This window comes from Drosophila takahashii, chromosome 2L (assembly GCF_030179915.1).
Source record: "Drosophila takahashii strain IR98-3 E-12201 chromosome 2L, DtakHiC1v2, whole genome shotgun sequence".
Taxonomy (NCBI): Eukaryota; Metazoa; Arthropoda; class Insecta; order Diptera; family Drosophilidae; genus Drosophila; species Drosophila takahashii.
Genome location: NC_091678.1, coordinates 18156586 through 18182382, shown reverse-complemented (window position 1 = coordinate 18182382; position 25797 = coordinate 18156586). Strand labels below are relative to the sequence as shown.

The 25797-nt window shown below is 41.0% G+C and overlaps 4 protein-coding genes across 7 annotated transcripts; 2 read left to right on the top strand and 2 right to left on the bottom strand.

Moving 5' to 3' along the window:
- Window positions 1-996: 996 nt before the first annotated feature.
- Mondo (MLX interacting protein mondo) lies at window positions 997-22930 on the top strand. Of its 2 annotated transcripts, XM_070213877.1 has the most exons (12): window positions 997-1068; window positions 2010-2669; window positions 5051-5157; window positions 7538-7611; window positions 10401-10517; window positions 18975-19104; window positions 19174-19260; window positions 19320-20711; window positions 21068-21671; window positions 21733-21856; window positions 22385-22514; window positions 22569-22930. In XM_070213877.1, the coding sequence occupies exons 2-12, from the start codon at window positions 2185-2187 to the stop codon at window positions 22700-22702; spliced, it is 3384 nt and encodes a 1127-aa protein (XP_070069978.1). In that variant the 5' UTR covers window positions 997-1068; window positions 2010-2184; the 3' UTR covers window positions 22703-22930. The 2 variants fall into 2 exon arrangements, with proteins under 2 accessions (XP_070069978.1, XP_017012762.2); XM_017157273.3 differs by lacking the exon at window positions 997-1068 and having other exon boundaries at window positions 1226-2669.
- On the bottom strand, window positions 10474-18597 carry Gr39a (Gustatory receptor 39a). Of its 3 annotated transcripts, none has more exons than XM_044395050.2 (4): window positions 17719-18597; window positions 11182-11244; window positions 10673-10762; window positions 10474-10612 (listed from the first exon to the last, which is right to left on the bottom strand). In XM_044395050.2, exons 1-4 carry the CDS (start codon window positions 18595-18597, stop codon window positions 10526-10528), a joined length of 1119 nt encoding a protein of 372 aa, XP_044250985.1. In that variant the 3' UTR covers window positions 10474-10525. The 3 variants fall into 3 exon arrangements, with proteins under 3 accessions (XP_044250985.1, XP_070069981.1, XP_017012765.2); XM_070213880.1 differs by lacking the exon at window positions 17719-18597 and adding an exon at window positions 16243-17182; XM_017157276.3 differs by lacking the exon at window positions 17719-18597 and adding an exon at window positions 11337-12218.
- LOC108067895 (gustatory and pheromone receptor 39a-like) lies at window positions 13145-14074 on the bottom strand. The gene has a single exon (XM_017157170.2). The coding sequence runs from the start codon at window positions 14072-14074 to the stop codon at window positions 13145-13147; it is 930 nt and encodes a 309-aa protein (XP_017012659.2).
- A 419-nt stretch (window positions 22931-23349) lies between the features above and the next one.
- On the top strand, window positions 23350-25692 carry Cyp6t1 (Cytochrome P450 6t1). The gene is made up of 2 exons (XM_017157251.3): window positions 23350-24682; window positions 24743-25692. Exons 1-2 carry the CDS (start codon window positions 23372-23374, stop codon window positions 25022-25024), a joined length of 1593 nt encoding a protein of 530 aa, XP_017012740.2. The 5' UTR covers window positions 23350-23371; the 3' UTR covers window positions 25025-25692.
- The last annotated feature ends 105 nt before the right edge of the window (window positions 25693-25797 follow it).

The window sequence follows — 25797 nt, the reverse complement described above, 5'->3', positions numbered from 1 at the left end:
AACGTTGTATCTTAACATTATGTTAAATTGAACGTTAATGGTTGTTGTTGGGGTTGGGATCAGTGTAACCAGGTGGGGAAATGACCTCCATCGATATTCCACTACGATTATATTTCGTTCCAACTAGCAATTGTCAGCTCACAAATGTTTCTATAGAGGGCGCCCGTTTCCTCAAACCTGTTTCCTCCTTCGGCCAATTTGGCGCTCATAAATGTTAGATTCCATGGTTTTTCTAACAGCAATGTTACGATACAACGTTTTGTTACATTGGCAGAGCAGCGGCAGAGGACTAACAGTTCTGCCAATGTAAGAAAACGTTGTATCGTAACATTTATGTTAAATTGAGAGCGGATCGATATTTCACAGCGATTGCATTTCGTTCCAATTAGCAATTGTCAGCTCACAAATGTTTCCATAGAGGGCGCACGTTTTCCTCTACAAAATCCAGCATTTTCCGCTAAATTCAAAAGCAATATTGGATAGCCCTAATATGGTATTGTAATTGAAAACAATTTAAATTAAACACAACGTAATTCCTTAACTAATTATCTAAAAATTTAATGAACAAAAATACACTTTTCTACAAATAAAACGAATTTGTTGCTGAAATTTCAGCAACTCAAAGCATTAAAAACTTTTAACATTTTAGTATCACCAGTAAGCAATTTATGTTTAAAAATAAAATTAGAAAGAATATGTGTAGTTATTCGTACCTTATCAATACGTTTTACAGAAGTTAACCATCAGTCACAACATTTTACATGTTTTAAGTCCTGTAAGAATTCAGGAATTCAACAGGTTACGAAATACCCTAAATAATTTAAGAGAGATGCTTAGCGACTGTTCACACAAAGTGCATTCTGTACGGGGTGGCAACGCCAAATAACATTGTGTATTACGTCATTACTTCACGTTTCGCACGAACCTACTCGTACTTGCGTTTCCCCGCTCACCAATGCGTCGACTAAGGGCCATTTTTAGGCAGTCCCTGCTGTTTATCAAAACCCCGATCACTTGACAACCCTGGTGGGAGGGGGCGCTCCCCTCATTGAATTAATGTGCTAAACTGTAATTAAACTACGTAGCAGCTTTGGATCTTTGCGCGTGTGTGCGTCGTCGTCGTTGCCAATCCGTCGTGCGAACGAACGGCTCGGTTATTCGCGTTTTGGGGGCAGCTGCAGTTGCGCCCCCCGTATGTGCGTGTGTGTTAGGTGGGCGCGGAAAAGAGGCAGTGCAGAGGCAGGCCAGAGGTCAAAAGTGCAAACGCAGAGCTGCTCGCGGAGTGCATCGCCTGGGTGGCAAGGTCAAATGCGACGGAGCCAATCGATAGCCGCATCCGTGGCTTGTTTTGGGTGCCCGATAGGCAGCGGAGAGGCAGGTGGGGGCTGGCATCTCGCCTCCTATATACATACCTATACATAAGTACATACATTTCACAAGCTGATAAGCAGCGCGAGCGAGAGAGAGCGCGCGTCAGCTGTTCAATGTTTTGGCTGTGTGCGGCGCACAGGTTTTGCCTGGGTCGCAGCTTCGTTCTTCGATCAGTTCCGTTTGCGGACTGGAACCGCTCGCTCTGCTCTCCTCCGCCCACTCCACCGCCCACCGCCGGTCCCAACCGCGTGTACTAATCGGAACTAGGCGCTACAAGCGGCCACTGACGTCTCGCTCTGACGTCCGTACCCCCACCACCCCCAGTGTACGCCTGTGTGTGTGTGTGCGATTATTGTTATTATTGTGCTTTGTGACGCATATAACGGCAAAAAAGCGGGGCGTGTTTTGCCATTAGAGAGCTTCCCTCGGGAAAAAGCGCCAATCGGACAGGTGTCGCGAATGAAAAGCTCAAGCTGTCGGTCGTCGTAGTAAACAAATCGGAGATTCATAATCTCTGTCCAAGAAGCGCGTCAATTAGCAAAATTAATCAAGATATCCCGAATCCGCGGAGTATTATTAAACGTGCTAAACACTAAACATCCGCTTACATCTCATTTGACCCGCGAATTCGTTTACAGAGCGATGGAAAATCCCCAACCACACGGAAAAAGGGCCAGCGCCAGCATTTAATTGCCATTGCTACGCCAGAGAGACATTAAAAAACCATTAAATGTGCCCAGTCACCATCAATAAAATTGTTTCGAGCTCAAGAGTGAAGTATTTGCATAGACAAACCCCCGGCAGCCGGTGAAAATGATGCTGAATAAATACGAGGGTTACCAACGCACAAGCCAAATGTTTCCCCATCAGCAGCAGCAGCAGCATCAGTTGCCCCAGCTGCAACAGCTGCCCCAGCAGCAGCAGCAGCTGCCCCAGAACTTCCCGCACCTGCAGTACGGATCCTCCGCCGATGCAACGGCCGATCTTCTCAAGGCGGAGCGGGAGTCCATACACTCCGGCCAGTTCATGGTCTCGCACTTCGAAGCCGAGGAGGCGCAGGACGACCTCGAGGACGACGGCGAGGTGAAGATGCTGGATCCCGAGGACCCCGAGCTGGGCAAGCCGGGCGAACCGACCAACACGTGCCGCGACGTCCAGCTGTACGTGCCCCAGACGGTGGCCCACTTCAGCGCCATGGACCAGGAGGGCGACGAGAGCAGCATGAGCATGGTGACCTCTCATTTGGAGATCGAGACCTCGCTCACCAAGCTCTTCAAGTGCATGAACCTGGCCTACAGGTGAGTTGCAAACGGCCGAAAAATAACGAGCGCCAAAAACCGAAAAACCTATGAAATATAGTTTCCCGCTTGTTCACGCGCTTCGAGCGTGATAACGCCGAAACTGGCCAACGAAAATCCAGCAACAGCAACCCAAAAAGCTTGGACCGCTTCGGTCGCATAATCGCGGCACATGTTGCGACGCGACGTCGCTGCTCGGGTTACTTTGGACCCAACTTTGCCTCAATCGCTTGTCCACCTCTTCCACCCTGTAAGCCCCCCCTCCCCTGCCCCGTTTTGGGTCGTACTTCTCCCATTTCTGCAAACGCCAGCGCAATCATCGCGAAGAAATATCAAAATATTGCTATGGCGATATCAGAACGATTCCAAACCACACATTTCGTATACGAAATGACCGGTTATGAAGCGCGAATTGCATGGCGATTACAAAATATTATTCCCTGGAGAATGTAGGTTTTTTCGGAGGGCCAAAATAATATTTAAGTTTTATAATATTCGGTTGTAAGACATTTGGAAACTATCATTATTAAAAAATAAACACTATAATATAGAACTAGGACGTACGTGCGATCTTACCGAATGTATAAAGTAATTGTTATTGAACTGTAAGATAAGGCTATACCTTATTTGGTTAATTTGGACCATTAGTCATTTATAAACATCATACGACACGTTCGCCTGTTTAATCTATATTTACCCATATATTGGCAATATCTACCAATTCCGACTTCTTCTCTTGCTCTATTCTCCTGGGGTTTAACGAATTGTGGTATTTATAGTCTTATCAGCAATAGTAATTTTTATTGGACTTTCATTCAGGTCTGTTTACTTTTATTTTGCTTATTGTTGTGTAGCTAAACAAATTGCGCTGTGGGGTTAATTCGTCTTAAATAGAGTCCGAAAGCTGCCATGGGTAAAAGAATACAACGACATTAAATAATTAAACGACAACAGTCGATCTAATTGAATGCCATGAGTTAGTTTATTGTTAAAGTTGTCTAGATTACACTCCCAAAACTTAATTTAGTTAGTTTCATAAACTTTTTATTCTATTTCTATCTGTATTCTATTTCCTGTTACATGTTCCTGTTCCTGGTAACGTAATTTGGTATAAAAAATGTTAAATTCTGGTAAATTCGAATTTATTATCTCTTGTAATAGGAACGGTCTGCAAAAGGTTATTAATAAATTTACCCTATCTCGTTCACTGCCTTAAAATCTATTAATCAGGGCTTTCTTTTTAAGAAAAAAAAATGAACCCTAAGGTGTTGCTGAAAATTAGAGGCTTTTAACCGGCAGTACCCCATATGTTAGTTAGTTAGTTTATGTCCAACTGAACACATTTTTGTATTATACCGGACACATAGAAAGTAGTTTAAAGTCTTATTCTGGCATTGGAGTTACCACCCCTCTCATAAATACTAAACAAATATCCGAAGAGTGTGTTAACTAATTCGAATCCAGGAACTTAATCAAAGCCAAACAGCTACGTCACTAGATAAAGCGGTATCTAAGTTCTTCTATGGGGAGCCACCCCCACATGGGAATGCTGTTTAACTGCTTTCGAGTGCTCGGTTGTGCAATTCCGAGCTCATATGAAGGGGTCTGTTCGAGAGTAGCAACAAATGGCATGTGTTTACCTGATGTTTGCCTAATAATTTTTACTGAATCATCAGCTGAGATAGTAAAAGCAATAATAACAATAAATCAATAGTGACAACATATTGAAACTTGCTAGTTTGCTGGTGGTTTATTGCTAACAATCACTCTAATGTGAATTCATGAGTTGTTTTTAGTAAATTCTTATCCCTTACTCAATTAAGTGCAATTTTTTACACAAATAAAATCTGGGACCCAAGTTAATTTTTTCAATTTACATTGGAATTATCAGCATTAATTCATGATCAAAAGCGGAAAGCGTCCTTGAGAATTTTTCGGACCTTAACAGAATAAGAACAGAGAAAAATTACAATCCGTGCCATTTGTAAGGAAGTGAAAACTGCCCGTAAAATATCATAACAAGTTTTGTCTATTAAAGTGTTTCCTGTAAAGGAATATTTAAATGCACAGATGTGCAAATATATATAGGCAGATTTTACAGAGATTGCAGCTTAGTACGGGTTAGGGGTCTATCTATTTTTAGATCTTAATCTGCGCACTGCTTTAATATTTATAAACAAATTGATTTGTTTGTCATAGATTGATTATATTGACAGGGGATATTGATTATATTGATACGGAGAGGATAATATGGATAGTGAAGAGAGTTTAAGTGGCATGTATGTAAGCATTTATTAAAATAATAATCCTTTCCTAGGCTTAAGTTTTTCCAATAAAATATTCCTATTATAATTGGTTACAACTTGCTTTCGTATTTTCAGTCAAAAACTCACCTCGCCCAAATGGAATCATTTCAAAGGTGTACGACTACGTTGGAAGGACAAAATACGTCTCAACAATGTCATATGGCGCTGCTGGCACATGCAATGTAAGTTTAATAACTACACACAAAAAAATTTGATTGGTAAAATTGACCAACAAAGATAGTTACGTAACTATTAAAATTGTTACGTGTATTTTGTTTTTGCTTTGGGTTTGTGTCTTTGCTAATTGTGTGTATTTTGTTGTTGTGAAATGACTATTAACTTAGTAGAATTGACAATTTTGCTGGTTGGGGCCTGTTTGACAATTATTACAGTTGATTTTACCAAGTTTTTTTTTTGTGTGTAAAGGTGTAATCTTAAATTAATATAAAAGATTCCTTAAAAAACGGTCAGTAGCAAGAATCCCCCAGAACAGATGACATAAAAAATCTACAAAAATTATTCAATTAAAGAGATTTTTCCCAATATCTAATCAACATGTACTAGTAACTGTTTCTACCGTGTACAAAAATTAGATAAGCCCTCGTATTGTTTGCTTAGGCCTCTCGAGATTGCACTTTGTAGAAGTTTTCCATCTGTTAGTGCCATTGGGTCGCTTGGACTGATTGACCGCCATTGGCATTGGTAAAATATTCCAAACAAATTATAAACCAATTTGATGTTTATTTCCTTGAAAAGCGCTACACGTGCGAAAGCGTCTGATCAACAAAAGAAATACCGAGTGAATCACAGAGAGCGAGAGCTTTAAGCACATTCGTACTGAGGTAAGCGAGATTCACGCTTTTGGAGCATCAGCGGAACTACTTTCGGCTGTTCGGAGCTGTCAACTGGTTTGGGGCAGATCCCAGAGAAGATCCCCTGATCCAGATCTGGCTGGAGGAGCGGGAGACTGGATGAACTGGCGTTGCCAGGCGGGCATCGTCGACTCTTTCGCCGCCTTCGGTCGCACTCCGGTCTCTTATCTTGGTCTGGTCGGCTGTGCCGCTGGCCCTTATCAGAGTCTGGACCCTCAGCGATTGTCATTTCATTTGGATTTCGTTGGATTTTGTTTTTGGCCTTGCCGCCGTCGCCCAATTAAAAGCTGAACATATGATTCCGGTGCCGGTGACTGACTGGCTTCCTTAGTCGCTGCTAAAACATTTTGGTGACCACCCGCTCTCGTCTAGACGGGCTCGGAGTTTTCCCGCTCAGGAGTGTGGCGCATTCTCAAGTGTCCCATTGATTAGCACCTCGTCATAGGCAGAGGCGAATAACAATAAAGCATAGGCTTGTTCTTTCGATTTTGAATTCTGCTTGTCGGCTTGTCGGCTGATCGTCTGCCACCGTTGCTGCTGATAATTATTTTTTTGTTCAAAATTTTCCGTTACATCATTTGTGTGTGAGTGGGAGGACGGCAGCGCAGCGTTACAAGCCATTTTCTCTGCGCTCTTCTAGATGTCGACGACAACGGATCGGCGACAAAGGCAAATGGAAAATTTTATGTTTATTTATAAACAACAACATCAACCATATCATACTTTTAATTTAGTACTTCTTAATCTTTGCAATTATCTATGTAAAAGCACATAATTATACCGTGCGGTTAATAGCTCTCAAGTAATCTTGAGGTCCTTGACCGCTTAATATAGACTCTGCAGATTTAAAGCGATCGAATTTTTGACCTTAAATCTTTATTCTTTTATTCTGCGCATTTACGTTTTTTATGTTTATCGTGACCAGGTATTTAAAATAACTTAACACGACTCTACTAAATATCGATTTACTTGCTAGATTAATCTTTCGCCTTGTTTTGGTTGTTTTCGTATCTCTCAAATCGTAGTGCCAAGCCAAATCCAGGTCCAACACTTTTGGAAATTCCCAGGCAGACAACGTTTTTATCAATTTATAACTGTCTGTGGAAAAATTCTACCGTTTATAGGGGTCTTTCTAAAAATAAACCATCCTATATAATCAAAATACATTTCTGCAAAAATGACTAAACCAAAAAATTACCTGTAGTTGCAAATTCATAAAGAACTTAAAAAATTGAAAAAAAAATGTATTTAAATCGATATTATATGGAATAACCATAGAGATTATAACAGCCTTAAAACCATAATAATAATTTTACAGGTGTTAATACTGAAATCAGTAACACAGGTCGACTCTTTTTTTATTTTGCATCTTTGAAGAAAAGAACAATTTAAGCACATTTTTGGCCTTAGGGCACCTCAAGCTTACTCACTGTACGGTATTTTTCGTTTGTGTAGGATTTAGTTAAGATTTAAGATCTGTTTGCTTTGTTGTACAATTGTTAGCAACGTCACAGCTCCCCCCAGATAAGTGAAAAAGAGCCTGTGGCAATATCACACGTGTTGCTAGCAACTCTTGTCATCTCTGGGGAACTCGCTATCTCTATCTATCTCTCCCTAGAATCTTATCACTTTGTTTTTTTTTTAATGTTTTCCATACTAAACAGTGTTTGTGTGTTTTCCATTTTTGCAGTCATACAAAAGCGCAGAACCCCGGTGTGTCAATTCGCGTCGCCGCTGGACGTTGACATACATAGTAATCCTCAAGTAAGTACCCGTTAAAATAAGCACTGTCAATGGAAATGTGAACGTCCTGTAAGAAAATTAACCTGTTGAATAATATTTGACACTTCCGATAAAAGACAAAAAAAACTGCAAAAAAATATAGAGTGCGAAAATTTATTGAAGTAAAAAGTGGTTTTACTCGAAATAAAAGAGAAGATAAAAATATAATAATAACACTGTGCAGCATTAGTGCTTTTTAAATTTACCACGATGGATGCTATATTTTTGGATTCGTTACGAATTCCCAAGTTAAACTGCGTTTTCCAAAGAGTTCCCCGACGCAAGGATTCTTAGCAAAAGGACCTCAAAGTTCGAAAAATGCTGAAATTGGCCAACTTTGCGGAGCTCTCAGAGGCAAATGGATGCATGGTTTGATTCGATGTTAAAGTTTTTTAAAAGATACACCCTTTATCTTTTAAAAAAATTTAATTAAAAATTTTTTAAGATTTTTTTTAAGGCAGAAACAAATTCTAGAAAACATAGTCAAAAAACATAAAAGTATACAGCTGCGGTCAAGATGGTAGTAGTGTTGCCGCCCTGTGTATTTAAAAGTTTGTTGTTGTAATTGATCTTTTCCTGGTAATATTGTATTGATTATAATTTTACTATTAGAATAATTGGATAAGAAAAAATTACAACATCAAACTTTTAAAAACACAGGGCGGCAACACTTTTACCATCGTGACCGCAGCTGTATACTTTTATGTTTTTTGACTATGTTTTCTAGAATTTGTTTCTGCCTTAAAAAAAAATCTTAAAATTATTTTATGTATGGGGTTTGAAAGATAAAGGGTGTATCTTTTAAAAAACTTTAACTTCGAACCAAGCCATGCATCCATTTGCCTCTGAGAGCTCCGCAAATTTGGTCAATTTCAGCATTTTTCGAATTTTGAGGTCCTTTTGCTAAGAATCCTTGCGTCGGGGAACTTTTTGGAAAACGCAGTTTAACTTGGGAATTCGTAACGAATCCAAAAATATAGCATTCATCGAGGTTAATTTTTGATGCTGCATAGTGTAATCCTAATCAGGAGTGTAACAGAAATTTCTCCTTAAAAGCAAATCCTGGTCTCACAGAAACCATTCCGAAATCAACCATACGATTTAAAACCATCTGAATAGAAGCTATGCTACAAATATTTTAAATTGGCCTGTCATTAAAAAGTGATGAGCAATTAATGAAATTGCCTGTAGACAGCGTATATATGTCACCTCGGAAACAGTCACTTTGCCTCTTGCTTTTCTCCATCTCCCTCGCACACTCCTTAGCTGGGAATAGGTATCTGACAGTCGAATCACTTAACTATAGTGTTCTCCCTTTTTTTAAAGATTTAATCATAGATTATTCAGCCTTAGTCATAGGTGAAATATTTTGACCACTCGAAATACCATCGATCAGTCCACGATCGTACCATCCATCCACGCGCATCATAAACGTGGAATTACCTGCAAAAAGTGGCGCACGCCGAGAATGGTGGGTTGAGATATCCTCATTTAGCTCTATCGCCAAAACACTTCAGTGCCCCAACTGACGTAGCTGTAGGTCCCCCTGATGAAAAGGAAGGCATCACTCGATTGCGGCGTGATCGTCGCGCGATTGTCGTGCGCCTTTGAAGAGCAGGGTGAGATACGGCTTGGACCCCTGGGATTGCCGTGGTCCTACCATCTTCTTTCCGCCGGACCCTCCGGCCGCACGTGATAAGAGTTGTGGGGCTTTTGCAGTGTTATTTTTAGCAGTCATTAACCTATTGGCGCGGCACTTTTATTTATAGACTGAGATTCAATTTAAGTACCATAATTTATAATCTGAGGGATACTTATCGTTTGGTTACTTTCGCTGGATTTTATATTGTTTTAATACTTGGTACTTGTAGATTACTATGTAGTTTTAGATTAGTTGTAATGCTTGATATATTATAAAAAATATCAGTTACTACATTACGATTGCAAATAGTTACATACGTATATGTTTATTACGGTGGGTCTATTTGGAGCTCTTAAATCGCAGGGGGTATTTTTATCTTTAAAGACCTCTAATCAATATTGGCAAGCAAACTTATGGTTATTGAGTTTTGTTTTTTTTTGTGAAAAATACCGTAGTTGTTATGAAGATTGAAAATCCTATTTTTCTTTTATCTTTGTCAAAATAGTATTTAATTATAAGAACTTTATTTATTTCATTTATTTAAAGCTGCATGGTCTTATTTGTTTAGCTGTATATTATGGATTAGTTTAGGAAAAGTTGTAAGAAAGTTGATTTACCCAACTTACAGAGCTCTCCCCTTTTAATAATTCGAGTCACAACATTTTCCTTCATAGTAATCTTCACTTACGTATTTAGTAGCACCAGCATTTCGACAAACTTTTATAAACTTCTTACATATGACCGGTTGTATGGCAAAACAAAAAAATTGTCAAAAGTTAACAAACTTATTTGTAGAGTACAAACTTCTGTAAGTGCACTTTGTAAGCAACAAGTTTGCAACACATGTTCAAAAAACGATTTTATTTAACAGACTATCCGGATGGTACAAATATTGTATTAGTGTACAGCGTTACATAAACTTAAAAGCGCCTCCTTTTGACAGTGAGCAAAGTATACATCACTCTCAGAGAATATTACCTCTCGCGTTATCTCGGCGGAATGTAGATTACGATTAATCATAATTAAGTTAGGACATACAGTATATATTTGCTTTTGATTAGGAAATAAACAAGCTTTTGTTGTATAAACGCTCTCATCTTGCTGTATCTTTCTCTTGTACCCCACACAGACTGTTGTTCTTGAAGGCAAGTACTGGAAACGTCACTCAGCTGTGATCAAAGCTGAATATAGAAAATGGCGCAGGAACTATAGATCGAAGGCTACAGGCTGTTTAACATACGATTCGGTAAGTCATCAAAACTTGTTAATAGTCTTTGTAGAATTCTCCATTTCCTTGAACTGGACCAAAATAACCATGTAGGTAAAGATGGCTGTAAATAGCTATGTTAAATTGATACAAATTAATAAATGTTTGGGTTCTTTGGATGCAAAGGGCTTTACCTTAAACAAGGTGCTTTTATCCAGGGCGAAAAATCCATAGGCTGTTAGAATTGGTTGCTGTCGCAGGTTCTTCAGTAAGAACTTTTCAATCTACAAAAATAATATTATTCGATGAGAACTACATTTATTTAACACTTCATTTTTATACCCTTGTAGAGGGGAAATATTTTGGAAAATAATTTTAGCTTCGGTGGTCCTCGTAAGAATTACAAACTATATTTAAAAAAAATCGGACGATATACGAGTCATGGGAATCTTAAAATCAATGTCAAAATAATACGAAAACCTCATATATTTAATTTAATAATTATAATACATTTATAAATTGTTAACTTTGATTTTAATATGATATTTTTTTAAAACGTAAAATATTTTAAGTTAATATCAATATATTAAATATTTTCTAAAATGATTTAAAGCTCTTAGACTAGTTCCAAATTTTACAGAAAATTTATTTAAATAAATATTTCAAAAACAGTTTATAATTACGTATATTTGAATGTACTCACCATTCTATCCAAACCAGTTCCGGTTCTAGGCACTTTGGCCAATATTTTTGCCGTTTTGTTCGCCTGCAAAGAAGAGCATTGTTGGGTGGTATCAATATTTTTACAATTACATATGCGGGTGCATGTCATAACCTATATTCCCACAACGAACTCACTTCCACCGTAATGCCATTGGTGCGCAGCATGAGAACCAGCATAATCATCCAGGGACTGTCCCAAGTGGAGGAGGTTAAAAGCATAGACAAGCACTCGTTCTCACTAAATTTGCCCTCTAAAACAGTGCTGATTAAGTAAAAGGGTCCCGAAGGCGCCATCAGCAGTACCAGGCCCACAATGGGCAGCATGAGCAGGCCAAAGCATTCGTTTAGCTCATTTCCGCACACCTTGAGGATCTGTTGCCTGCCTCTAAGGCCAGGATCCAGATCGCCCTGGCACAGCTGCCGATTGTAGTGGACCAAACCGGCGGCCATGATTTGCTTGAGGCACACAAAAAACACTAAAAGCAGGCAGAGCACCGAATAGGCGTAGGTATAGACCACCATGCATAAAGCAAGCGGAAGCGGTGCGAGTCCAGCGCGACTGTAGCCGTGAAAGTAGTTGCCAAAGCAGACCACCGTAAGCACTCCATACAGAATTAGGTTGTACAGAAACTGTCGATCGGTGGAACTGCCCACGCATCGCCTATTAAGGCGCAAGAGCTCTTCAACCAGATCCCTGTACCTCCTTCGCTGTACATACAGGATCAAGTAGATCAGGAAAAGCACCAGGCACGTGCTACGAAAGATGATGGTCTCATAAAAGTTTCCCGTCCGGTTGTAAATGGCTATGTGGAATCGATCCGGCTGCAGGTGGGCAAAGGTAAAGCAGCCAGTGCTGGCCACAAACATCAATCCAGCATAGGCCACAGCATAGCGTTCACTTGTGGGCGTGGCTACCAGACGACAGTGCTCCGAATCAAAGTGCCAGCACATCAAACCCAAAAGGCGCAACAGGCGGAGGTACAGCCGTAGGTCCCGGCAGACGTTTGACATTCTGCAGTCGAGGGGTCGCCGCGAACTAACCAATCCGCCGGATGGGTATTCAATTTCATTGTTGATTTAACCGATAGCAAAAAGTCAATAGTTTCACCGGTAATTGATTAGTTCTGATGTGAAGCATAGGAACTTATTAAATTAGGCCCCACACCTATTTGTGCCCCCTACTGTAATACAGTGACAATATTTATAAGTATTATTGGGCATCTGATGTAAATGCCAAAAGCTTTAACCAATCATATGGAGAAACTATCTTTACTTTAACTTAATTTATAATTTTTGCTCGCTAGAATAAGACATAAGATAAGCCTTTTTAAGTATTTCTTTTGATGTTGTATGTTTAAAATCGAAGTTTCTTAGTTTTTGAGGTGGAGTAGGGTCATTTATTAATAATAAATTATTAGATTGCTTTACCGGTTAATATGTCTACAAACACTGCCAAAATGTACAATTTATCGGAGCTATACTTTAAGGGATATAGCTTTGCAAGATGCGTACTTCCGTTCATTTACTTCAGTGTCGCATATTTTATTTTTGACTTTTGACTTGACTATTTTGACTTTTTGAAAGTCCGTGTTCACCGGCATTTCTAAACGCCTTAAACATAAGCATGAAGATCATCTAAATACCTGTGAAGCTCATGTTTGTTTTAACCGAAAGCCTCTTCCACTCTAACGCACAAAGATAGCAAAAGTGGTAGCACTGGCCTCCGCCAGGTGACGCTCGCGTCCTTAGCACTTCTAAACTTTTATTTTGAAATTGGTAAACAGGGTAACGGGTACAAGTATCTTTATTGGTACTGTGCACTTAAAAAAAATTTACGAGGATGGCCGGACTAAGAATGGATTAGTTTTAAAACAATTTCAAAGTAACAAAAAGGTTCAAAAAATTAAAAAAAAATTACTGCAACCTACCATTAACGAAATAAACTATCCTACCAAAAAGTTACTCACCTCATTTTGTACATCGATGACGCCCATTGCCAGAACCAACAAAGCTACCCAGGGCAGGCTCCAAAATGCTGCCGTTAACGACATAAAAACGAACCGCCAGTTTTGCCGAAAACGGCCTTCAAAAATTGTGGATATTAGGTAAAAGGGTCCGGAGGGTGTTAATAACAGAATTAATCCGGTTAGGGGAACTAGTAACAATCCGAAACAAGAATTGATCTCCACATGGCTAAGCCACATCACCTCGGCGTAATTGCGAAAATGTAGATTAAATCCCTGGCATTCCTTGCGCGACTTAAAGTGTTCGAGAAGTTTTTGATTGTAATGCTTTAGAATCGAGAATAGGATTCGTTGAAGACAGACGAACAGGACAACGACTTGGCCCAGAATGAGATAGGAAAGGCCGTACTGAATAAGATAAATGGGAATTGTTGTCAGGCGAACGCCTGCCGCCCAGTAACCGTGGCCGTAGTTCAGCATGCAAATCACAAAGAGAGATAGGTGTAGAATATAGGGAAATCCAAACGCGACGGCTCCTGTGCGACTCCCAGATATTCGATTGAGTTGCAACATCGACTGCAGCAGGTTGGCGAAGCGACAACGTTGCACATAGAGCTGAATATAAGCCAGCATTGTGACCATCGAACAGCACCTTATGTTGATTAGGGCATAACAGTTGCCCGTGCTGTTATGTTTTCCCATGATAAAGTGACTGGGAAAGTAGGAACTGTAGATGATCAAGCTGCAGCATATGCACAACACGCTTATCATATACCACCAGGCACTTCGTTCTTCTGAAGCATTTTCTTGAACTAAGCACTTCTCAAAGTCGATGTTGAAGCGCAAAACTCCCAACCATTTTAAGGTTCGGAGCTGTACCCTCAACTCTTCAAACGCGTTGCGCGACATTTGGTATGCGTCAATCAACTAATAACTATTTTTCTAAAGCAGATTAACTTTTGGAGCTATGACAGAAAATATGATATCTTTCTAATGAAGGCTCTTCAGGGACTTGTAAGTCAACAGTATAAAAGCACAATAGGTTTTATTTACCCATCTTGGTTAGGGTAAAAACCCTTAATGGATTAATTTGTTACATGTACTTTCACTGTCAGCGTGTTTACAATGGGTTAACTGTATGATGTCGATAGACTTATTTAATAGTATGGTATGTTTAATTAAAATGTACGCTTGTACATGGACTTAAATATTGATTTTATTATAGAATAGAAAAATTCCCTAAAATATGTAAATATATAGGAAATTCCGCCCCTACACGTTCATGTTTTCCATCCCCGTTCCTCGAAGAATACAAAAAATATATCGATTTTATATATAAAGACGCCTTAGCACCGTGATTAAACAAACTTGCTGCGGAGGAACCTCTAGAATCTGCATGCGAAATCCAAACTTTCTAGCTTTTGTAGTTTCTGAGATCTCAACGTTCAAACGAACGGACAATCAGACATACGGACATGTCCGTGTCGCTTCCCACGAATACCATTCATTCTACGACTAAGGGTGGAGAAAAAGTTAGAAGCAGTAGAAATTTCAGACGCTTGGTTGTTTAGCTTTTTGCATATCTCGATCCTTTACATCGGTAATAGGTATCTGATAGTCGACCCTCTTAATAATTTAAAAAAAAAATGGAGATTTTCCCCACTCATTAATAAAGAGATCTCTTCCCACCACATCAGTGTGCAGAGTCATTAGTATGGCCAACATAATGGGCAGATTCCACAGGAGCGTTGTGGCCAGCGCATGCCACAGGTAATGCCTTCCTGCACTGCGTGCATCGATCTCGAAGACAATCGTTATCAAAAAGAAAGGAGCACCTGGTGCTGAGAAGAGTAGGAACGCCATAATTAGCACTAGGACAAGACCAAAGTCAGAGCTCAATCGATGATTGCAAACCCAAAGCAGGCGACTTCGCTGCCGCAGACGAAGGCCACACAAACTGCCTGACAATAGCAGGTTCAGTTGGACTGCGTTAGACAAGTCTTGGTTGTAGCAAAGTAGCAGGCTGGCGAAGATCCGGACCAAGCAGTAATGAAAGGCTACAATTAGACCGAGAAGAATGTAACTGTAGGTGGAAAGCGCGGTTATCAGCACCGCTTGCCACGGTTCAAAGCCAGAGTGATTGAAAGCCTTGGCCTGAAGTAGGCAGGAAAGAAAAACCTGGCTAGCGTAGACAGCGTAGATTCTTCCGAACTCTGCGGCATGTCGATTCTCCAGATCTATGCGATTATGATGCAGCAGCAGGGATATCAGTGATGTCAATCTGCCACGTCGCACGTAGAAGTACAGATGGATGAGGCATACCGTCAAGCAGGCTAGCCCATAATTGCCCACAAAATATGTATTTCCCACTTGGCCGTAAATGTTCAGTTTGTAAATTTCAGGATAAATAATCACATGGCCCAGGGCTACAAGCGACAGGCACTGTGAGCAGATTAGGCCCATCAAAGAAATTATTTCATCTGTCCTAGTTGTGTGCGATTCATAGCCGTTGTCATAATCATTTGTAATGCAAAAGAGACCGAGGCACTTAAATGTTAGAAGATACACCCGCAACTCGCCACCGAGTGTCATGACGGAATACTACGAACTAACAACACGGAAGGACTAAGGGTGGCTCAGCTTATTCGGCCTCATAAGTAATCAATAAATATGAGATATAGATTGCAGATATCTGAGAAGCGAGATCTTACTAACGTTTATATTACTTAAGATGAATTTTAATTTGATATGTATCCAGGTAAATTTGAACTGGTCGAAAAGAGTATTTCATGTAAAAACGATATGGGTTTTGCATGATTTGAAATATACATGGACACATCGATTTTACGGGAACATGATTTTTTTTTGTATGTAGTACAAATGGCCGATCTAGGATTTAGCTGTGGGGGGTGATATCAGAACAATTTTTTGTTGCCTTCTTTATGAATACCAAAATTTCTTTAATTTTTCACCCGATTGGTTGCGATCTATTACCCATATCACCCCTCTTGGATAGCTTAACCCCACAAATACTAGATACATTTTCATTTCAAAGTTGCGTTATCCTCTTTACATACCTGAATGCCGACGCGGTTACTCATGAAGCTAGCAGCACAGGTCATCAAGGTTGGCGAAAGCCATACAATGTTTGTCACCAATTTCAAAACGATCGATTTGTTAGTCTGAATGACCATAGTTAGATATATAACGCCGGTTACATCCAACGAGGCGAACATCCACGACAGCCAGGCGATGAACCCGTAGACCAGGCTGATTTCACCATTGCAGAGCAGCACCAAGCGATCGTGTAGCTCCAGGCACCCGCGCAAACGAAGGAGGTTTGCACTACTCTTCTTTAGATCTCCCGATTGCTCGACAATTGCAGTGATCTGCGACTGATTCCAGCTGAGCACCTGGCGCAAAATGTGCACCATACTAAAGTACGTGCCCATTGTAAAGCTAGTTACCAGATATCGTAGGGGAAATCCCAGCGAGGTGATGACAAACAGGCGAGAGGCATCCGACAGCCATTCGAATATGCAGGTCTTGATGAAGTTGGCCATGTAGAGGACATTGGTGGCAATGATTACCCAAAGCAGGCGTTTCGGCAGAAGCAGCCGCACATTGGCCAGGTGTCTCCGGCGATAGAACTCTATTTGTCTGACGATTCGCAGGTGCGGAGCCTGCAGCCAAATGAGCCAGGAATTCTGGACGACCAGAATGCCCAGGGCAATCACCATTACTAGCCGATCGAAGTGGTTACCGGTCGTGGTCAGTTCGCTTTTGAAGCACCTTCGCCAATATGTCACCATGATGGCCATGCAGCCAACCAAATACGCTTGCAAGGCAAAGTGCACCACATAACAGATGAGACTGCGCCGCAGCAGAAACCTCTTTTTGGTGGGATTATAGTCGATGCAGAATATTCCCAAGTACCGACACAATCGATAGTAGGCACACAGTTCCCCCGGCTTGAAGTCGTCCATAGCGAATGAAGGTCTAGCCTTATAATGAACATGGAAACAGGGCTACTTTTATAAGCAACCCTCTATTAGCCAGATTTTCATTACTTACCATGTACGTAAAAACTTAAGAATCTATAGGGCTAGAGCTCTGTACGATACACTTAAATCTTCGCTACTTCTAGACAGATAATTATTATACAATAATTCGAGAGAACTCAGGACAATTCCTTGTTAATTACTTCAACTCAATTAATTCACTACCAAGTATTTTTAATATTAAACATAAAGAAACTTGGTAAAATTAACAAATATAATTTTCAAACAGTCCCCAACCACAAGACTTTTCAATTCTACCAATTAAATAGTTACTTTCACAATAACAAATACACACAATTAGCAAAGATAATACACGTAACTATTTTTTATAGCTACGTAACTATCCGAAAAGGTAAATGATACCAATAAAATTTTTGTGTGTGTATATAAATAAATCTAATAAATTGACAAATAGAGTATCACCAAGTCCGAACATCAGATTATATTACTTATTTTCATAAGAATGACGGTCAAGCGTTAATATCAACTCACCTGATTGAGAACGTCATTAACGATTAAAGGTAGGATGAGATAGAAAAGCATCGGTGTCAGCCAAATGAGGATGAGGACTAGGTCGCGGGCCGACTGGAACCCCTCGGAGTTGCTGACGTATACTATTAATACGCACTGCATGACCTGGTACATGAAGAGGAAGAGAAGGACTCCCCCGTAAACGGCAATGAGTTCCCTTTGACCAAGCAGCAGGATCTCGTCGTGGGCCCTCAAACAGCTGGCCAGATCCGCCATTGAGATGGAGTTGGTGGACACCAGGTGCTCCAGCTGCTCCACCTGGGCACGAAGTAGCCTTTGCAGACTTAACACCATGCCGGCATAGCAGGTGAACAGAAAGTTGGCCAAAATGCAACGTGCCACAAATCCCAGCAGGGTTACGATCTGGCTCAGCTGCATGTTTGTCAACCAATGGATGCTGAAATGGGCCACCATGGTCATGTACAGGAGGCACACCCCTAGCCAGATGCGGTACAACCAACGGGGTTTGGTCAATTCCAGTGTTTCGCATTGCAATCGCCTTTGCAACTGTGAAATACGCTTCAACAGGCTCTCCTGCGATCCTTGCTGCGAGCGAAACCATAAATTGGCTATCAGCTGACTAACCGAGCAGGTCACTATCACTGCGTTGTCATAAGTGTCGCCTGTCTGGGATTTGGTGTCCATGTAGGACAGGGATTGGGCCAGTGCTGCCACCAAAGATGACACAAAAACGCCAGTGACTAAAACTTGAGTTGATATGGAAATCCAGGTAGCATGAAGACCGTAATTTTGTTGCGATTCGGAGAAGTCCAAGTCCGACAGGCCCAAGTAGCGTTGATGATGCAGAAAGGACAGAAGCTTCAGATTCATTCTGCCCATACGTTCTATTTGTCATATTTCACTCAACTAACTGACTTACTAAAAAGGAAATCAGCAATACATTGGAACGTCGATATTTCAATTAGGTTAATTGCTAGGTTGATAATGATGATTGCGTTTATAATCTTCTGCGGGGGATCCTAGATAAATATACCCATTAGATGGTAACTTATTTTTTAAGTAGCATCTAAAATATAGCATCTTATAATATAGATAAATAAGACCGAAGTCTTTAAAATGTATTTTAACCAAACTCATTTAAAGTTATTTCACTCCTATATCTCGAGAATTACTTTAGATATCGAAATACATTTTTCTAGCTACTATTTTTCCTTTAAAAATCAGTTGATAACCTTTAAACAATTTTACACTTGCAGAAAAGCGAGTTGGACTTTTTGGAATGGTCGCCGTTAAACGATAGGAACTTAATGCCAGACGACTGGACAACGGACACCTTGTTTTCGGCAATTAATGTTCCCTTTCCATTTCCTGATTCCAGGGAAATTGGTAAGTAATATTTAAATTACTATTATTTTACGTTCTTACCTTATAACTAAAACTTTCTTTAATAATTAGCACGCGGCGCGGGCATTGCGGACTTCATACAGCCCAGTCTGGGGCCTTTGCAACCGAATTTAGATGATATCGACATTACCTTCTCAGGTCAGTAGAGTCTTTACCTTCTTAAAGGACCCCCAACAACATTTGTTCCTATTTCACAGACCTAATTCCCACCACTCGCTTGCCACCTGTTCCGGAAGAGGGAACCGATGCTGAGATGCTCAAGAACGACGAGTACTGTCTGTCGGCGATTGTCGGCGCACCGCATACGCTCTACTGCAATGACAGCATAATGGATGTGGTAAACAGCAGCAGCAACAGTGGCTCCGGAAATGTGGATGCAAGCATGCTGGAGCTCAATACACCCATTAACAACATGACGTACGGTGAGGTGGAGCAGCGATTCTCTGTGGCGCGACAAGTGCAGCAATCCGCCAATGATTCTCAGCTTCTCGGGGACTCGAGCTCAATGTCCAGTCGGCTGCATGGCGGTAAGCACTTTGGGGCCATCGTCAACGACAACCGGTGCGTGATTAACGGTCGCGTGGCCAAGAACACACAGCGTCCCTTCCGACGGGAGCCTCACAACTACGACAAGGCGCAGCCAACCATGCACCAGACCAATCTCTACCAGCAGATGCTGGCCGAGCAGCAAAAGAACCAGCAGCAGCAGCAACACGTTGTCGGTGGCGTAGTGCTGCAGTCTTCCTTTCAGACGCCGCAACAACAACAGCAACAGCAGCAGCAACTCACGCAACAGCAACATTTTCCCACACAGCAGACAAACGCCTTCAATAACCAGAGCTTCTTGAACAGCTACACGGACAACTACCAGCAGCAGCAACAGCAACAGCAGCAACTGAACGTTAAGGTGGAGCCATTGCATGCCGATGTGCTGTCCTTGCTGGGCGACAGTGGCTACAACTCCATTGGCTACAAGCCGTATCCGCAGTTCAAGAAGTCCGCTTCGACGGGAACTTTTCTTAATGTTCCCCGGCTGCCGCAGCAGCAGCAACAGAGTTATCTGCCACAGGAGCCACCGCAAATGCAACAGTCGCTGCCTTTGGGTCTGAGTACTCAGCAACTTTTGCAGCTTTCGCGACAGCAGCAGGCTTCTAACGTTCAACAACAGCAACAACAATCCACCGTGGCTAGTTTACTGCAGCAGCAACATCAGCAGCAGCAGCAGCAACATCAGCAAACCGCTGTCAGCACAGCCACTTGGGTGTCGCCGAATACAATTTTGCCAAAAGAAATCCATCGCTCCAACAGCTTGCCTCTGAATGTGTCCCTGAATAAGCTACCCGATGTCCGGCAGCACATCCATGAGCAGCAGCCCTTTGCAGTGCCCAAATATCATGCCAAGGGCAAGTCGCGGGTGCGCAGCAATTCGATGCACCAGCAGCACACTTCGGTGGTGTCTGCCGCCGGAGCGGGAAGCTCTTCGTTAAGCGCCCACAGCTGCAGCAATCTGTTGGTCACGCAGCAGCAAATGCAGCAGGCGACCAGCGATCCGATGCTTAATAGCACCCTGGCACAGTTGCTCACTTCGAGTTAGTTTCTTGATGTTCCAGAATAGAGTCCTGCATGAGTACACTTGAATTGACAAACAAGTCAATTTTTTGAAAATAGAGTGAGTGAGTTCAAGTGAGTTAACTTGGATCACTTGATTCACTTAATAATTCGGAAGGAAAAACAAGTGATACAAGCACAGAATAAAAGTGAGTGGGGGTAATAAAATTACTAAGCAAATTATTTAGGTGATTCTAAATTATTTTATATTAAATCACTTGTTTTTCCTTATGAAAAAATCAAATGAAAAAAAGTTTGTCAGTTCAAGTACACTCATGCAAGACTCTATTCCAGAAACCTTTTAAATAGTTGTGCTAAAAAATATTTCCCATTTCAGATTCACGTTTGCAAACAGCCGTGGCGAACAGTTCGCCCTCGAATTCATCTTCCGTCAGTGCCATTGCCACCGCTAGCAACAACAGCAACGTGTCGCCTGCTCTTTACGCCAATGTCACAACGCCGCTGTCGGTTCCGTTGGCAACGCAGCAACACTCACCAAAGAAGTCCGCCTCCTTGCCCATGGCCATCAATCCTGCATTGCACAGTCCCCCCGGCGGGAGCAAAATGCACAGCTTTGGGCCTTCGTCGGCAAACCTGGGCAGTAATAGCCTGAGTTTGTCGCCGGACTCGCCGTTCCACGACTCGCAGGATTCCCCCGTGTCGCCTACGGCCAGCTTGAAGTACCAGCCGAGGGACACCCAGCGACGGGCGGGCCACATCCATGCGGAGCAAAAGCGACGATACAACATCAAGAACGGGTTTGATACCCTGCACGCGCTCATCCCACAGCTTCAACAGAATCCCAACGCCAAGTTGAGCAAGGCGGCCATGCTGCAGAAGGGAGCGGATCACATAAAACAACTGCGACAGGAGCGCAATGTCCTGAAGGATAAGATTGAGGCTCTGCGAATGGAGCGGGACGAGCTAAACAATTCGCTGACGTAAACCAATCCAGAAGAATATTATTTTTTTCGAGTAATGAAAATATTATTACTTTTACAGGCATCTTCACTCCATTTTGCCCGCAAACGGAGCGCCTGTGACGAGGCAAGGTACGGAGCATGTTCGGCAGCTATACGAGATCTATGTGCGGTACAATACGATGAACGATTGGAAGTTTTGGATTGTAAGTACAGGAGGGTTTTAGTTTCTTGTTTTGAAGTGGGCCAGTTGACAATTTAACTTATCTGATATCCCAGGAACAGCTTAAATGCTCTCGAAATTCGTCTCAATTAAGGATCCTTTCTTGTTTATAATATTATGTGGTAGCAAAGGATTCATTAAAAAAGATTTTTTTTATGTAAATAGTTCTAAATCTAAAAAAAAGAAAACACTAATTTAAAATTTCATTGGAATTGTAAAGAAAACTTTATTTTTGTAAGTTCTTCCATTAAAACGCTGTATTATAGATTGCATCGACTATCACATACCCGTTACTTTGTAAAAAAAATGAAGACTCACATTTTGGATGATATTGTTTATAGTTGGATTTTATTTTCACTGTTAATACATATTAACATGCCAAAAAAGTTTCAGATAGGACCATTATTTAAAAAATTGTAGATAAATATTTAGGCATTTTTAATGAACTCCACGGAACGGTTAACAGTTAATACCAATCTTTTAATGGTTATGAATTTAAATTTATTTCCAGTTGGGTCTCATCCTGGAGCCCTTGCTTGCCTCCTACACGTCAACAGTCTCGAGTGCTAGTCTAGATGAACTACGACGGACCGCGTTCCTCTGGGTCGATCAGCACTGTTCCCTTATTGATCTGCGACCCGGTATGCAACTCTTCCTTTAATGTTGAACCATTATAATATTTGTTCACCTTTCAGCCGTTACGAATAAATTGAAGTACCTATCTATGCATACGGATATTGTGTCGGAGCCACCCAGCACATTGCAGGAGGAGGTAGCCAAGGCCCTCCAGAACTCAAGTGGCCAGCATCCCAATCTACATGGCCCCTAACCGTCGATGCTGTTGCCCGTGATATGAATTTATTTAATTCAATCTTTATTTTAACAAATAACTTCAACCAATTGTGCAGCACTAATTGTACAAAATGCAAATTAGGCAGATTTTTATACAAAAGATTGGCAGCCGGTAATAGATAGATACGCAGAGCAGCAATTAGTGCCTACAATCTTTGACTTAAGCGTAAAATAAACTAACGATTTTACAAGTTTTTGACTTAAATTGCGAATATTTTTTGGGTGTTTTTTTAATTGTTGTTAGGAATTTAAATGGTTTGTTTTACTTGTAGTTCCTGATATTTTAAAAATCTTTAAAAAAAAAATAAAATACGTTACTTCGACTAATATATTCCTTACACAGTTTATTTAAAAATAAAAAGCGACATTTGTTTATAGTTTTCAAATCACAAACTGATATCAATCGAAAAATAAATATAGACTCAGTTAAACTTTTAAGTAGTAAGGTATGTAAGTGCAATACTATTCTCAGTGCACAACCATATGTATAAGAGAGAAATTGTCACTTATACGTATTACTTGGTTTAAAAAATGCAGTTGTATGTGTCGGCGCAGATAGCGATGTGCAATCAATTGAGCTTGTGCATATACATAGCGACTCTGGGAAATCCGACTGCAGTTGTGCTCGGACGCTCTTCACGTAATCATGTTTATTATACTATTTTCGATTTTTGCGGCTGCTTCAGCTTTTGTAATGCTCGATTTACTATCCGTGGTCGTGAGTGGAGGAATTCTGCTTGTATTGATGATCGTTTGGCTGTGGCAACGCCATCATTTCGGGCACTGGCGACGGTTGGGCGTACCCTTTGTTCCGGCTACTCCATTTGTGGGAAATGTGTGGAATCTTTTGCGAGGCGCCTGCTGTTTTGGCGATCAGTTTCGCGAGTTGTACGAGAGCAAGGAAGCCGCCGGCAACGCCTTTGTCGGAATTCACGTGCTGCACAACCATGCTCTACTACTTCGAGATCCGGCACTGATTAAGCGTATTATGGTCGAGGACTTCTCCCAATTCTCGAGCCGCTTTGAGACCACAGACCCCATATGCGATACAATGGGGTCCCAGAACCTATTTTTTTCGAAATATGAAATGTGGAGGGAGACGCATAAAATCTTTGCACCCTTCTTTGCTGCAGGAAAAGTGCGTCAAATGTACGGTCTTCTTGAAAACATTGGTCAAAAGCTCGAGGAACATATGGAGGAGAAGCTAAAGGGAAGAGATTGTATGGAGCTGGAGGTCAAACAGCTATGTGCTCTATTCACTACAGACATTATTGCATCTTTGGCTTTCGGCATAGAGGCACATAGTCTGCAAAATCCAGAGGCCGAGTTTCGTCAAATGTGCCTTGAGGTCAATGACCCTAGGCCAAAACGACTCTTACATCTCTTTACAATGTTCTTTTTTCCGCGATTATCGCGCCGGGTTCGGACTCATCTTTATTCAGAGGAATATGAACGTTTTATGCGCAAGTCCATGGACTATATTCTTGCTCAACGCGAGGAAAGTGGAGAGAAGCGTCACGATTTGATTGACATTTTTTTGCAGTTAAAGCGTACCGAATCTGCGAAAAGTATAATCCACCGGCCGGATTTTTTTGTGGCCCAGGCTGCCTTTCTGCTTTTGGCCGGCTTTGATACGTCGTCATCCACCATAACTTTTGCTCTCTACGAGTTGGCCAAGAATCCTGCGATTCAGACGCGATTGCGGACGGAGATTCGCGATGCCCTGCATTCCAGCGACGGTCAAAACCTGAGCTGCGATATTGTCAGTGGATTGGAATACCTACGGCAGGTGGTAGACGAAGTTTTGAGACTATACCCGCCTACAGCATTCTTAGACCGTTGCTGCAATTCCCGAGAAGGCTATGATCTCTCATCGTGGAACTGTGGATCACCATTTAAATTGCCAGCAGGCACGCCTGTCTACATATCCGTACTGGGACTCCATCGAAATGCACAGGTTTTATCAACAATCTGTAATCTCGTTTTGCTCAATAATCTGTAAATGCATTGATTTCAGTACTGGCCAAACCCCGAGAACTTTGATCCAGATCGATTTTCTGCCGAGCAACGCCAACAGCATCACCCCATGACGTATTTGCCTTTTGGCGCAGGTCCAAGAGGGTGCATTGGGACGCTATTGGGTCTGTTGGAGATAAAAGTTGGACTGCTGCACATTCTGAAAAACTTCCGGGTGGAGCTCTGCGAGAAGACTCTGTCAAAAATGAGATTCGACCCCAAAGCCTTTGTTCTTGCTGCCAATAAAGGCACCTACCTTAATTTTGTTAGTAATCCTCTTTGAATTAAGTACTATTCATTTCTTAACTGTAGTAACGTTGTTTATTGGTAATTGAATTTTTCACACATTTTTTTCTGTTTTGTATTTTAAACTTTGTTATCTTCAGCACAAAAATTTTCACAAAAAAGTTGTCTGTTGAGTTGGTCAAATGTTGTTGGTATCAAATCTAAAGGGATTTAAAGATGTTATGCATTTTTAGCCAGCTATGAACGGTCAACTGCTCAGTAATAAAAAATACGCATTTTTTGCTTAAATATCCAACAACTTTTGACCAACTTAAAATACACGACAATTATCAACCATGGATCTTGTTTTTATTTTTGTTGTTTGCATGTACAATTTATAAAACTAATATGGAGCTTTTCGAGTTCTCCTCTTTTTACAAATTATCGAAAAATAACTAAAGCAATTTTACACAGACATTATTAACATAAACTAGAGCTAAAAATTAATTTCACGTTTTGATTTGAAGTGTTGGTTATTCAAAATGATAAACTGAAAAATATTTTTTTACATGAAAACGCTGAAACAATTATAGTTTGTATTTTCAAAATTTGCGTTTTCCGTTTTCGGAAATTTAAAATAATACCTACGAGCTAAGAATACCAGTTAGCAATGTACAACGATGAATGACGTTAATAAAGTAAAGTTCTTTGTGAATAGCAATAAAAGTATGTGTATATTGTCAAAAGCAAAATGCAAATTACAGGCTGAATTGTAAATGTAAAACTATTTCAGCTGATTAAATTATTTAGTTTTTGATTGATGTGCTATAT

Coding starts and splice junctions, on each gene's coding strand:
- Mondo (XM_070213877.1), top strand. CDS start 2,185: ATGATGCTGAATAAATACGAGGGTTACCAACGCACAAGCCAAATGTTT. Junction 10,518..18,974: donor GCTGTTTAACATACGATTCG/GTAAGTCATCAA, acceptor TTACACTTGCAG/AAAAGCGAGTTGGACTTTTT. Junction 22,515..22,568: donor CCTTATTGATCTGCGACCCG/GTATGCAACTCT, acceptor TTCACCTTTCAG/CCGTTACGAATAAATTGAAG.
- LOC108067895 (XM_017157170.2), bottom strand. CDS start 14,074: ATGTCGCGCAACGCGTTTGAAGAGTTGAGGGTACAGCTCCGAACCTTA.
- Gr39a (XM_070213880.1), bottom strand. CDS start 17,151: ATGGACGACTTCAAGCCGGGGGAACTGTGTGCCTACTATCGATTGTGT. Junction 10,763..11,181: donor GAACTGGTTTGGATAGAATG/GTGAGTACATTC, acceptor TTATTTTTGTAG/ATTGAAAAGTTCTTACTGAA. Junction 10,613..10,672: donor ATAAAAGCACCTTGTTTAAG/GTAAAGCCCTTT, acceptor AATTTAACATAG/CTATTTACAGCCATCTTTAC.
- Cyp6t1 (XM_017157251.3), top strand. CDS start 23,372: ATGTTTATTATACTATTTTCGATTTTTGCGGCTGCTTCAGCTTTTGTA. Junction 24,683..24,742: donor GACTCCATCGAAATGCACAG/GTTTTATCAACA, acceptor CATTGATTTCAG/TACTGGCCAAACCCCGAGAA.